Source organism: Typopeltis vanoorti, chromosome 17, assembly GCF_054136105.1.
Source record: "Typopeltis vanoorti isolate ZY-2024b chromosome 17, IOZ_Tvanoo_1.0, whole genome shotgun sequence".
NCBI lineage: Eukaryota > Metazoa > Arthropoda > Arachnida > Uropygi > Thelyphonidae > Typopeltis > Typopeltis vanoorti.
This window is the reverse complement of record NC_143565.1, coordinates 58,446,102-58,461,582: the sequence shown is the minus strand read 5'-3', so window position 1 is coordinate 58,461,582 and position 15,481 is coordinate 58,446,102. Positions and strand designations below refer to the sequence as shown.

Sequence of the window (15,481 nt, the reverse complement as noted above, 5' to 3'; positions counted from 1 at the left end):
AAGATGCTTTACTGACAGCTACTTGTATAGGAAAGAAATTGGTAATAAATAATTCTTTTGATAAAAAAAATTATATCTGGAATTCTTAGCATTCCAGATACAAAAAATTAAAAATAAGGATAAATAAATAAATAAACACTTGGATTGCAAAACAAACCATAAATGATTTTATAATACTTATGACCCATGCAACTAGTAGTGGATTCTAGTGGATACCTCTTTGCAACTGTAACATGTAACAGCATTACACAAAATCTCAGTCTGGTTATATTATTGTCAAGTCTTGTATATTAAGTATATTCTCTCTCTCTCTCTCTCTCTCTCTCTCTCTCTCTCTCTGTCTGTCTGTCTGTCTGTCTGTGATTTACTGTGGCAGTGACAAAATTCATGTCAAAACATAAAACTTTATATTATGTTTATTTACTTAAAATAATGAACAATTCCCTGTGATTTCTAATGATCAACTTTTGAAATCAGTATTTTCAAATAATAAGTATTTGTAAAGTAGCCTAAATTAAATAGATATCATCTAGTGCAAAGTATACCTGTAAAGATTTTGTAATCTATATTTCAGTTTTTGTTTAATTTTGATACAGTAGGAATAAAGTAATAGAGAATATTTTATACGACAAATGAAGGCACTAAGTATTTTAGACATATAAAATTCAAAAACCACGTTAGTAATAACTCAATCATCCAGGACCAGTCCAACTGTCCATGCCCACCTGTACTTTGCTGGAATTAAAAATTACATTTAAAAAATACTTTTTCACTATGTTGTTTGTTCTGTAAATTTATTTTGTATGGATAGATATGTAATATAAATATTTTTAGTAAACTCTTCTTACATGTAGAAAATACTTAAGCACTGGCTATTATTTGTGAAATTATTTGGGTAATAATCCTGATTAAATAGTAAGACAAGGGAAAGTAATGAATATATATTAATGAACCAATCAGTTTATTTTGTCTTATATGATGATGATGTGAGTTATTATTCTCAAAGAATATATTAAAAAAATAATAATAATCAGTTTTTTTGCTGTGATATTTACATTTTATTTATTTGTATATATGTGCAACAATAAAGTTTTATATATATGGCATGAAATCTGTTACTAGAGTAAACATACATTCTCCATGGTTAGCAATAATATGTTATATTACACATATTACTACAACTGACCATTGAAAATTGACAATAAAAACATGCAATATCATTGCTCGGGAGTGGGGCAGTCCACCCCCTCTGCCCTTTGCGTTTTAAGAAATACTGTCTATAGAACAGCAACTGGGTAATGAAATAGACTTCGACAATGTCATCGATGATTTTGCTGATGGAAAAGCAAGAAAAATAACATTTTAGAATGTTGGAATTAAAGATTTACTTCAAAAAAGCATAGTGTTTAATTTATTTCCCTATACGTCGTTTTGACTTTTTGTAGTATTTTTGGTGTGTGTTGAGAGGAGCAGCAAAAGCTCTAGCTATGCTACTGAAAACATGAATAACCAGGTGTCATTAAAAAGGAAGCTGCTTATATAATAATCTTATGCTTATGACCTACAAGAAGCTTAGGAAACCATTACCCCTTCTCCAAGCATCTCTGTATGATGATGATGTTTGGATAGTCTGTAAATAATAGATATCTCAATAATTTGTTTTCAAATGCAAAAGTTTGCAAAACAAGAGTTCTTAAAGGAATTTTGAAATTACATTTATTCTGATTCTGACTTGTACATTTCACTTCGAAATTTCTTAGACTGGTTAGTGAGTGACTACTCGCTAGGTAACTTGAGAATAACCACTCCATAATTTTCCATTCAGTTTGCACCTTTTGCAGATCTGCACCAAGTTAAATTCTTATATGATGTGCAGCATTTCCCAACACCATAAAAAAACTCAGTAAAATTATTCAAAATGTATCACATTTCATTGCAAACTTGAAAATAAAAAAGCGCTGGGAATTGACTGATTTATTTTATACACTAAAATAATTGGAAATATAATAAATAATGTATCTCAGATGAGCAAACAAGGATTTATGAAAAATAGATCAACAATAGATGCAATATTAAAGCAATTAATAGAGAAATCAGTTGATTACAATGAACTGCTCTACATGTGCTTTATTGATTTAACAAGAGCATAATAGTAATGGAATACAGTTAAAACATATAATAATCACATTAAAAACGAGAAAAATTCCAAAACAAATTTTTGAACTGATTAAGAACATAATCACCAATCCACTGCTAGATGAAAGCCTTTCCAAGATTACTCCAAAACTGTCTGTCCATGGCTCTCCTTTCCCATGTCACTTACAAATCTGATGATATCATCTCTCCACCTTGATTTAGGTCAGCGTCATGGTTGTTTTTCCTCTTGTGGAATCCAGTGCAGTATTTCTTTCTCCATTATTGATGGACAAAGGAATACTGCACTGGATTCCTTTGTCCATCATTGATCTTGTTTTCAAGCAATATTCCCAGCCTTGCCACTTAAGACGTTTCACTCTTCCTATTATGTCAGAGACTTGTTTGATTTCTTATCCACGTGTTCCTTTTGTGATACCAAGCATACTTTCCATACTAATTTGTGTTGTTCTTAATTTTTGAATTTCCTTTGAATATTATAGAAACATTTACATTACTAAAAGGGTTTATAAGATTGATGGAAGAGAAATATTTCAGGCAGTTGGCTAATGCTGGAAGAACAAGAAGTTATCTCTGGAAATTAAGCAAGAGTGGGGAGTACATTTTTTAGTTGGAGAGTGGTAAACAAGTGGAATGCGTTGACAGAGTCAGTTGTTGAGTGCTGTTAATGAGTTCAAAGAAAAGTATTATAGATATTGTTTGGATCAGTAGCGCACTCAGGATTTAATCTTGGGGGAGGGGAGCCCGAGTTGAGTAGACGATTTGAGAATACACTATGCATCGCATAAGACCTGTGCATGTGAAATGATCACTAATTCATAAGTAGTATAGAAGTAGAAGACACGAAACAACATAAATAAAAAAAATGAATTTTAATTAGGAAAAGAGTTTGGGAAATTTTTTCCCCTTTTTCTTTTTTTTTTGGGGGGGGGTTGGCTCCCCCCCTCTGGGTGCACCACTAGTGTGGGTTGTTTGGGTCTCCCACGATGAGTCTTTGAACTCCATGAAGGTGCCCGGATCATTATAATAATTGCAAGTTTTTGATTAACAACTTATGATGATAAGGCATACTGGGATTTTGCAAGGAAAGAAAAAAAAAATTCAATTAATGTTATTTGAAGCCATCGTATTTTTCATACATATTTAGCATAATTATTTTCTTGCAAGCATTTGAAAATAGCACGAAAAATTTATATAATATTTTCAGCAAAATTAAAGAAACTGAATAAAATACTGTATTCATTGGCCTAATTGGAAAAATAAAAGATAGCAAATATTGCCAGCAGTAACGAATGTTAAGATTGATCTCATATTTCGAAATAAGTGTAATTTATTTTATTTTCACACATGCGAAATTTTAATATCTCTCGTCAACAAACTAAATAAATAAAATGTGAAGCATAACGTTTTTATCCTTGCAATATCGTAAAGTAGTTTATGTATGTCAATTTGGAAATGTACGCGCTTTGGAAATTATTGAAGAGACATATGATGGGCTCATTGGACGTTTCATAGGAACCATTGCATGTTCCAAAGCACCGGGTAGACAGTACTGTAGTATATTTTCAGAGGAAACACTCGCATTTCTCAAGAAGCTGGTCAATATATCTACGACATCGAATTTTCTCTCTGCACCATTATTACTATTATTACTCAAGACCCCCATGGAGTCAAAGACTTATCTAGGAAGTCCTCTTATCAAACATACAGCTCATCACACCGTGCTTTAAACACACTCTCAGGCAAGGCATTCCAATCATTCACAACTCTGCATGAAACAAACTTGCTTCTCACACCTTCCAGGGATGACCTCTGGTTCTCCCCTGATCTCCCACTATTTTCTGTACAACTGCAAGGGCTGAACGTCGATAGAGCATGGGAAGTGGTCAAAGAGCATTTACAGGAGGTTATGGCTGATTGTATACCGAAGGTCCGAATAGTGAAACAAGTAGGGGTTAAATGGATGAATAACACCATTAAGCTTGAGCTGCAAAAAAAGAAACAACTATGGAGGGAATTTAAAGAAAGGGGTGACCTGCAGGCACACGAATGGTATAAAGTGCAGGCCAGAAGGGTAACGAGTGTGGTAAAAACAGCAAAAGCCGATTATGAAAGGAAACTAGCTATGCAAGCAAAAGAGAATCCCAAACAGTTCTTTCAATATGCTGCAAGCAAGAAAAAAACTACATGGCAAAATGATTTTAAGGAATGACGATGGTAAAGAGTTCACTGAACCAGTCGATATAGTGGAGTTACTGAGCGTGCACTTTGCAAAAGTATATCATCCAGGTGGTGACGTTGAAAAAATGAAGGAACCATTAGTTTATATGGGAATTGTGATGAATGAAGTGGAGGTGAATAATCTATTACAGAACCTTAATGTGAATACATTTGTGGGATTGGATGGTATACCGGCACGGGTCTTGCGTGAAGTGGCTAAGGAATTATCAGTGCCCTTGACCATGTTGTTTAATCTGAGTTTCGGGTCTGGCTTAGTCCCGAAGTTGTGGAAAGAGGGGAAAATAGTTTCACTGCATAAAGGAGGATCCAAGACTATGGTTGCAAATTACCGACCGATCAGCATATCCGGAGTCGTTGTCAAGGTCTTGGAGAAAGTAGTCAAGGGAAAAATACAGGAATGGATTGATGAAAATGAGATACTGTACAGAGGACAGCATGGCTTTGTGAAGGGTAGATCATGCCTCAGTAACTTGCTCAAGTTTTATAACAAGGTGACGGCTGAACTGGATAAGGGAAATGGGTTTACAGTGATACTGCCGGACCTGACAAAGGCGTTTGACAGGATACCACATGGAATTCTAATCCGTAAACTACAACATATGGGAATGGATATAGGGTTGGTGAGATGGATAGCTGGGTGGTTGATGGAGAGATATCAAAGAGTAGTTTATTCAGGAGTAGAGTCCAAAAGATGGCCTGTGACTAGTGTGCCACAAGGTTCTGTTCTTGGACCACTGCTGTTTAATCTGTTCATTAACGATATAGGGAAGGGTCTAAGTGGGACAATTCATTTGTTCGCTGATGATGCAAAGTTGGGTAGGGCGATAGTGAATGCAGAAGATGTCAAAGTCTTGCAAGATGACTTAGATCGATTGGAGTTCTGGACTAAGGAGAATGGATGTCAATTTAATGTGACAAAATGTAAGGTTATGCATTTCGGAGTGAAAAGATTAGCAGCAGTATACCACATTGGTGGAACTGTACTCCAAGAGATTGATGAGGCCAGGGACTTGGGAGTGTTGGTAGATAGATAGGGAGATGAAGTTTAGGGGGCACATTGCAAAAGTAGCTAAATCAGCTCATCAACTCACTTGGTTGTTGAAAAATACCTTGACGAGCAGAGACAAGCAAGTTATTGTACCCCTGTACCGAGCCCTGATAAGACCTCATCTTGACTACTGTGCCCAGATTTGGTCACCTCGGTTCCTTCTTGATGGGGAGGAGGTGGAGAGGATCCAGAGGCGAGTGACTAAGATGATAGCAGGTCTATGGAATGAACCATATGAGAACAGGTTGAAGATTTGTGGGTTGCAGAAACTAGTTGATAGGCGGAAAAGGGGAGATATGATTGAGACATTCAAATTGCTAAAAGGATTCTATAGGATTAATTCAGAGGATATTTTTGAGATCAGGACTGGTGGTGGGAGAACTAGGGGACACCCATGGAAGCTGGTCAAGAGCGTGGTTAGCAGGGGTGTTAGAGCTGGATTCTTTACTTTTAGATTGGTAAATGAGTGGAATAAGCTGCTAGAGTGTGTTGTGGGTGCTATGACAGTGAGCGAGTTCAAGGCAAGGTATGATAGATACTGTGAGAATGTTGAACAGTTATGTGAACATGATGTTTAGGGCCTCCCTCGATGAGTTTAAGGACTCCCTGGAGTAGCCCGTAGTAATAATAATAATAATATATCCTATAACAACCCCTTTAATAACTTGTAGGTCTCTATGATATCTCTCCTCCTGTCCACCAGACTCTGCAAGTTGCATTTTCTCAATCTTTCCTCATCTCGACATTCCAGAGATTAGAAACTACCTTAGTCAGTTGCTGCTGGACCCTCTCCAACATCTCTTCATCCTTCTAAAAACCAGGTGACGAAATCTGGGCACACCTAATCAAAGCCTTATACAATGGAACAAGAATCTCCCTAATTCTACAAGTCAGTGTCCTCCATATCTTTCCCAGAGGCCTTTGTGTTGTCTTCACAATTTTCGCTATGTCCCCCCTAAATTTCAGATCCTTATCCACTATCACCCCCAGATCTCTTATTTCCTACACCTCCAACAATATATCCTCACCAAGCATGAATCCTGCATCCCATTTTTGTTTTCCAAATTTTACAACCTTACATTTTTCAGCAATGCACTCATACTCCCATTCCCGTGCCTAATCACTCAATTTATTCAAGTCTTCTTGTAAGGCCACAACATCTTCTCTACTCTTCATGATTCATCCCAACTTTGCATCATCTGCAAACAATTGAATCTCCATCCAAATCTTCACCAATATCATTAATATACAAGTTAAACAGCAATGGCCCTAAAACAGACCCCTGAGGCACACTACTAGTAACTTTCCTTTTCCTGGATATCGCCCCCCCATACACAACTTGTTGATACCTATCAGATAGCTAGTCTCCAATCCAATGAACCAATCTAATATCCAAGCCCATCCACTCCAGTTTGACTATCGACTTGGCATGTGGTAATCTATCAAAAGCCTTTGCAAAAGCTAAGTATATTACTGTGTATCCTTCTCCTCTGTCCATGGAAGCAGTCACCTTATCGTAATAAGTAAGTAGATTACTAAAACACGACCTCCCTTTAGTAAATCCATGCTGTCCATCAAAGATAATACCATTGTTTTCAACCCAATTCTCTATCCCAGTTCTCACAAACTTCTGCAACAACTTAACTACAACACCTGACACACAGATAGGCCTATGGTTTGATGTTTGAGTTCTATCACCTCCTTTACAAAGTGGCACAATCTTGCCTGCCTTCCACTCCTTAGAAACTTCGCCAAGTGCAAGACTCATATTAAAAAAATATGTCAAGGCCTTCCTCAATTCCCTGACACATTCCTTCAGAATATGTGGTGATATATTATCAAATCCCAGAACCTTATTTACATCTAGTTTGCTCAACTCCCCATACACCTCTTGCCCACTTATAATGAGTCTCTCTTCCCCATCATCAACTGCTCTCAATCTCTCCATGAAGTCACATTCACAAGATTGAAAGACCTTTATACGCTCCTCATTAAGTATCTCCACACCTTCTGCAGCAGCTGTCTTTATACCATTTTCTCCAATCAATGTCATCCTTCCATAATCATTCCTTCTTTTACTGGCTACATATCGAAAGAACTCCTTAATAGTAGTGTTCTTTTAATTTTTCATTTTGTGAAAGTAATAGTGAAAAAAGCACCTAATTCATCACCTTGCATGAAGTGAAGCAAACAGGTGATATTAAATATTCACAAGGAATTCGAAATTATAAAAATAAAAAAAAAGTGGGGAATCGTTCACATATATTATTAAGAAACTCTTGGTTTGTGAATTTCTATTGGTCGCCATACTCATTATTTTCCACAAATTTATCATTGGAAGGTTACCTTGGTGGTTTTTTTATGTTGTTCCCACGAAAGGTTATCAAACCTTTACACTAGTACACTTTGTATCGTGAGTTGTTGTCTAAGGATTATTTTCTATTTTTATCAATTATATATATGTATAGAAACTTTTTTACCTTGGGTGTATAGTATGTTAAAGATACCAAGCAATTTTATATAAGCTAGATTTTTAATCCTTTTTCCGAAGTAAGCAGACAGTCAAGTTTCTGTCCGAACATAGTTCAGTAAGTCAACTTTGCACTTGAACTGTGTTCAGGTGCAAACTTGACTTACTTGGGAAAAAGGATTAAAAATTAGCTGAGTGGTGGCAAACCTTTTTATGTCCATGTGCCACAAGTTTACAAATCGAGTTGCTGACGTGCCGGTGCATGCCAAAAATTTACAAATCAAGTTGCAGATGTGCTGGGCACATCAGAATATAATTAATGCAACACTAATTAATTAACATTAATTAATACAAAATTAATTGGTGAATTTTATTGAGACAAGTTTAAAAATCGATATAGAATTTCATAATAATGAACACATAATTTGACATACACATTGTCATATCTTCTTCTACTACGCATTATTCCCGCTTCCCATGCAGGGTCCGCGTGTTACTTTAGATGCGACTTCTTGTTAGTACTACTCCCAACCGACCCGTCGCCTGGTCTGCCGCTGGGGGGGGGATATATTTTGACTGTAGAGGCGTATGTTCATGGGGCCGGTTTGCCTGTTTGCGGGATGAAAAATGCCAGATAAACTGGCGGAAAAAACCCTACTGTCATATACAAATCAATATTAACCTTTTATTAATTTATCAATATCAATTTATTGATGAGATTTTTGCTGTTGTACATGAGATGCCAAATGCTTTATATCAGGTTCATATTTTGTCACTTCTAATAATTCACACCTGGAAGTAGATTCATCAGTCATTCTATTTCTTAAACCATCTTTTATAAAATTCATTTTAAAAAATTAATGACTCGCAAGCATATGTAGAGAAAATTGATAATATAGCCATCGCTAGTTTTTTTAAACAACAAAAGATTTCAGGAATGGCATTCCAAGTTTAAATATTTCCTCTTCCGCATTCTTTTTAATTGTCCCCAATAATCGATCATTTTCCATTATTTCCAAGTCATTTCTTAAACTGACAAACGTTTGTTTCCATATTGGACTAGATTGAAAATCGATGAGTTGCATTTCTACATCTTCCAAATTGAGTTTGTCTGTTGATGTGTCCATATGCAAAATAAATTTTGATGTCTCTGCAAATTGCCTGAACTGCACAAAACTTGAAGAAAATTCGTTGATTATCAACTGAATAACTGTAGAAAACATTTGTCAATTTAACTTGATCTGTTTTTTCATGGGATTCTAGATCTGCAAAGACTTTTTGTATTTGGAAAATATCGGAAGGTATTTGAAATGACGTCACGATTAAATATTGGTAATTTAGCCTCGAATGCTTTAATTAAATCAAACATGACAATAATTGTCTTGTTTAACACCTTGCAGTTTAACATTTAATTTGTTTAAATGTAAACACAAATCAGTAGAAAACATTAATTTCGACAGTAGTATGGGTGTCACTAGTGACAAGATCAAGATAAGATAAGGAATCGTGATGTGATTGGTTGTTTATTTGATGACGTCATTGTGGGCATGATATCATGAGTTTGTGATGTTAGGAATTTCCCAGCGGGAATATATGTGTGTGTGTGATGTCACGTTGATTGTTTTGGTTCGCGTATGGAATTATGGGTGATGGTAGCGATAAAGATTTGTGTTGTGATTGGTGGAGCACTAGTGACAAAATCAAGATAAGATAAGATAAGGAATCATGATGTGGGTATGTGTTATTAGGAGATGTAGATAAGTGACGTCATTTCTTAGTTGTAAATAAGTGACGTTATTGTTTTGAATGAAAATGGGAGATATATTAGTGGATAAGGAATCGTGTCGTGATTGGTGGGACACTTCTGACAATCAAGATAAGAAGGAATCGTGACGATGTTTGTTATTATAGATTTTGGAATGTTTGGAATTTCGCTGGGACCCTCATCTGTCAGGGACATCACGTGGTGTGTTTGTTTCGTTTATTGCATTGTGGGTGATTTTAGATATAAGAATCATGACGTTATGTGTTTGGAAATTTCTGGGGAACATATGTCTCTTTGTGATATCACATGCTGTTTTGGTTTGGCTATGGAATTGTGGCGATGTTTTTGAGATAAGATATCTTGGAATTTTCCCAGGGTGACGCACATCCGTCATTCTCATGTTTTGGGTTTGGTTGTCTATAGATGAGTACTAGTTTTCCAATACATTTTGGGGTATTCCTTTCCTGTTAAAGGGTGGGAATTCTTAGAGTAGAGTAGAGTCGTGCTGGCGGCCGTGTTTAGGGTTTTCTGAATAATTTAATTATATGCGAATGTCACTCAGACATACAGTTCTTTTTGTTCTTCTGTAGATGGCTGTACTAATTTGCCATTACATTTTGGGCTATTTCTTTCCTGTTAAAGGTGGGAATTCTTAGAGAAAGACGTGATGGCGGCATGTTTCGAGCTTTTCTGAATAATTTAATTATATACTGGTGTCCCTCAAACAAGCACTTTTTTTTTGCTCCAAAGTTTTCGTTATCAGTTGGAGGTGATATTACTACAAGATTATTGGTAAATGACGACCTCTTTTTTGAATTAACGTTATCTTGTTTACAAATGTTTGGGTAATGGTGGTTTTATTTAGTTTACATGAAGAGAAAAAATCAAACGGTATTTTTAAAATAAATGGAGACTTAAAAGGTTACAATAACTTTTTGATATGTAGTCTAGAGATTCTAATGATAATTTAAATTTACTTAAGTTTTCCAGAATGATTCTTCTTAATGCAAATAGATATTCCAAAATAGTTGAATTTTTATCCACACAAAAACACAATCTTGAAAGAACGAAATTTCTGTAATAACCTGCAAAGCTTTTTGACTTTTGTTCCTTAGATTTTCTGTCCATTTGGTACACTGTTAATTCCTTAGCATTGGGTCATATGATGTTTCTAATGTGACTATATGTTTTTAGCATTCACATGATTCATTCATTCATTCATTGTGACACACATATCCTAAGTCGTGTGTTTTTCATGAGTAATACCCGGCAGTGAGCGGTAACTTCAAATTGCGCTATTCACCTTTTTCATGACTCATATTCTCTCTTTGATGTTTTGCACGGTTTTATCAGTTTGGGGAAGTACGACTGTTTTTCTAGTTTAAAATTCTTATGACACATCCTAAAATTATTCATTTCTGATTAAGGATTTTATACAGTTATTGTTTTCAACTAGATGGCTTGTTTGTTTGTTTACATTTTGTGTAGCTAGGAAACGAATTTATTTCAAATGAATAATAGCTCTATAATCTCTTATGTGGTTGCCAATTTTGTTGTATGTAGATGAGAAATCGTGTGTTTTAGGTAGGAACTCTTTGTTCCCGTGGGAAATTATTGCTGTAGTAAATTAATGCTTACATTTATTTTTTTAAAGCCAATATTGACTATTAATTTTACCTGCGATTCCTTGTGCTCTTAACCTATTTCTGTAACTGAAATTTAATTAATTTATTTTTTTCTTTAGCATTAGTAATTTTAAGTAACAGACATGCGACAAACAAGGTTTTGAACTCAACGTGGCATTTTCTTTTAGAAATTTCTTTTGCCAGCACAACAAATAAATAGTTATTTCTTATTATTTCAAATGAATATTAGCTCTGTAATATATACTTTGTTAATTTCTATGTTACCTTTTATTTGACTAATATTATCAAATTGTATTTACTGAATCTAACATACAGAAATTAAATAAAGTGAAAAAAAGACACTATTTTTTTCTTATTCTTTTGCTTTAACATTTGCGCCTGATGTTCATAGTGTATGATTTGCCACTAGTAATTCAGGTGATTTTCTCCATGTGACATTTCAAAACAAGTTGAACTATATGGCTATTAAGTTCGTTAATGTTTTTTTTTTATTTTGTCTTCCAATGAGTATTTGATATATGCATGTTGATTCACTTGATTTTATTTGCACACTATGATACCTTTTTTCTACAGCAATCTTTTTAAGAGTTTTAGTAACATGTTGGTTTGAAATATCTAATGGCTCTGTAAAATAACCAAATTTTAACAGTATTGTAACTTTTCAGGTGAAATCTCCACTAAAATTCTGGCTGTTAATTTAATACCCGATTATTCCTTTTGCTTCCAAGAGTTGCAGTTTCTTGAAATATTTGAGGGCTTGCATGAACAAATAACACTTAATTCACTGAGTCAAAAAAAAGTCTGGTTAGTTTGAGGCATGAAATTTCACAAGGAAAAAAAATGTTATGGTCTTACTTAAATTTGTATAGCACATCAATGACACCCAATTTGTTCATTTAAATTTACACATTTTATTTGAATGAAATATTATTTACAAATTGTATTTACTGAATCTAACATACAGAAAATAAAGTAAAAATACAATCTATTTTTTTTGTTCCTTAATCTTATTGTTATTTTTAATTAATTTATTTTTTAGCATTAGTAATTTTAAGTAATGGACATGCGACAAACAAGGTTTTGAACTCATAGGTTGTTGTTCAAAGGTTCTTCCCATGCTTGTGGAATTGCCATCATGTGGTTTTAGACAATGTGACTCTCATCTGAAAGTTAATTGTCATTTGATGATCATTGCGAATTTACTGTAGTAAAATTAAGGGTTGCCTATTTATTTTTTGGCACCAATTAATATACTTCTGAGAATTATTAAAAGCACAGAATCTTTCATTATGTTTCCAAAAGCATTTAAAAGTACATGTTATATTTTCACGTTTTGGGCAACTAAATTCATTTAAATCAAGAACAGGCCTCCCTATTAATCTCGTTAATGTTTTTGATTTTTCTCTTCCTTTGGCAAGTGATATTTGATATTTGCATGTTGATTCTATCATCCAATTTCTTAGTTTGTCCAGAGATAGTGAACCAATTTCCCACTTCAGCTGACGGTTATATTTGATTAACCAAGAATTCTGTTTTTTAACTCTTTCAGGTAATTCTTTCCAACTACAAGGTGATTTTATCAATGTTAAAAATTATGTTGTTAAAAAATAATTAAACATATCTTACAATAATTCCATCAGAAATACAAATTTCTTTAGGAAATAAATTTGAACTCTTATTCAAAAGAATTGACAATCAATTATAGCAATGATGACCGAAAATTCGTATTTTTCAACCTCTGTCGATTTTTCATATTCATTTTCGTTCATTCTACTTCTTAGATTATTTCATATGGCACCAAAAATAAATAGTTATTTATTATTATTATTTCACTGATTATTAGCTCTGATCTTATATTTTATGTTAACTTTCTGTTACAAAATTCTAAACAATTAGAACTTTTCACAAAGAAACTTTCAAAGAATTTTGTAGCTCACCCATTATTTTTACATTACCACTCGTAACTCGCTTGGAAATGCTTATTTCGATTCGAAATTTTTTATATAGGTATACGGCAGTGCTACATATCAAACTGTGCTAATAAGAACTTAACCTCCCAAACGGCTAGGACGTCTATAGACGTCCAACTAAATCTGAATATGTTTCAGCCCACCTGTTGAAAGAACCTGGATAAGAAGTGCAATTTGACTGTCATGTCCATTAGAAAGTGTGATAAACCCTCACGCTGAAGAGAATGGTTAATTGGATTATTTCGCGTTCGTAGCTGCAGTTGCCTATAACAAGAAACGCACTTCCTTGTTCCATGCTGGGCAACTGGATTTTAGTTATATAGGATAGACTAAAAATAGAGAAATTATTTATATTTTTGTTTTCTCTTTTTATTGTACAATACAATTTTAATGTCTGGACAAAATATAGAACTTGTATAATTTCTTCACTTAAATATTGCCTTACCTTGGAGAACCAATTTAATTTTTATTTTTTGCGCTAATCTTTTTCTAATCGCTTACTAGAGAAAAGATTTTTCTTTGTTCTCGAAGAAATTAATTACGATAATTATTTGAAATATTCTTTTGAGAAAAGAAAAGAAAACCGGCTGCCGAAGTTCCAGTTTATATGATTTTTATTTTTGTACAAAACCATAAATCGAATAATACTTCACAGATTTCATTTAGGATACGCTTGAGCAACTTTGCTTTATAGAGAATAACATGAAATTCTTTAATCGTATTACTAAATTTTTTATTCATGTTGTATTGTAATCTACTGTTCTTTGTACTTTCACTTTCGTGGTTTCCTTGTATAATTGGTCATTACAAAATGAAATTAACAGTTATGACTTAAATTTATATTTTCTGCATAATTCAGATATTTTATTCTCCAATTTTTAAAGTAAGCGATACATCTGCTATTTTTATCATTCAAAATATGTATATCAAATGTGAAATTTCATTTCCTTTCACAGTAGAATTGAACTTTATTTTGCCTCTGATAGTTTAACCCTCCCCCCGTTGCATTACTATCACACACCCAAAAACTGTTATGAAACATAGGTACAGTTTTTATTTAATTCGTTATTTTTCTCTAGTAATTGTTCCACATAACTTTAATTTTTCGATACTGAAACTATGTGGTGATTATTATAAATCAGAAAATATACATATTATTTCCTGATTATTATAAATCAGGAAATTATATGATATTCGGATATAGGCGAAATTAATCTTTAAAATCATTGTCATCCTTCAAATGCAATATCAGAATAAAGAAAGTGGAAAACCAAACAAGAAATTTCTGCCTGTAAAATATTCAGATATTGCTTGAGGCTCTTTAGTGTGCTGCATGTTCTATTGTTCTGTTTCTCAGTGGGGGTTAGTAATCTCCATTAGCTTTGAGCTGGGCAGAAAAGAATTATTAGTAAGTATATTCAAAACACAATTCATTTACAAGATGGCAAGCAGCAGTAGTAGCAGTGACACTGATAGTAAGAAAAGAAAACTTCGTGGGATGCAGAAAAGTTGGAGCCTTCGTCTTTCGAGCAGCTCTTGTTCTACCGATGAGGAGAGAAATCTTTCTAGCTCTGAAGATAGCTATTCTGCCTGTACTTTAGATATGTCTTCGTGCAGAAAATGAGTGATCACCACTGAACGTACACCAGCTTGTCCATGGTTTCCCTTCATAGGTAAGCCAGGAATTACTGAAGACTTTGACTCCAGTAATATTTTAGCTCTTTCCGTCTATTTTTAGACGATGATATTCTGCCCTTCGTAGTGGAACAGACTAACCTTTACGCTTGCCAACATCAGCAAGTTGAGTACAGTCCGCATTCTCGCAGAAAACTTTGGAGCCCAATAGATATCAACATGCTCCTTACCTTTAATAGCACTCTTGATTGTGCAAGGTATCGTTAAAAAGCCCGCTCTCGAAATGTATTGGTCTACAGACTGGATTCTGAACACACCAATGTTTCGTGATGTTATGAGTGAAAAACAATTCAGTCTCATCATGAAGTATTTGCATTTTCATAATAATGAGGAATACTATCAGGCAACACATCCTTACCCAGTCCTCAACAAAATTTATGATTTTCTGATGAAAATCCGTCAGAAATGTAGATCACTCTACATTCCTGAGAGAGACTTGAGTATCGATGAAAGCCTTGTGCTATTCAAAGGTAGACTGAAATGTAAGCAGTA

The 15,481-nt window shown here is 34.2% G+C and overlaps 1 protein-coding gene across 1 annotated transcript in view; it reads left to right on the top strand.

The window, feature by feature from the left end:
* Kif3C (Kinesin family member 3C) overlaps window positions 1–12,138 on the top strand; it is a 685,271-nt gene extending 673,133 nt beyond the window's left edge. Inside the window, exon 16 of the mRNA XM_090406914.1 lies at window positions 11,990–12,138. Coding sequence (XP_090263040.1) covers window positions 11,990–12,138 — 149 coding nt within the window. The remainder of the gene's footprint in view (window positions 1–11,989) is intronic.
* Window positions 12,139–15,481: the final 3,343 nt, after the last annotated feature.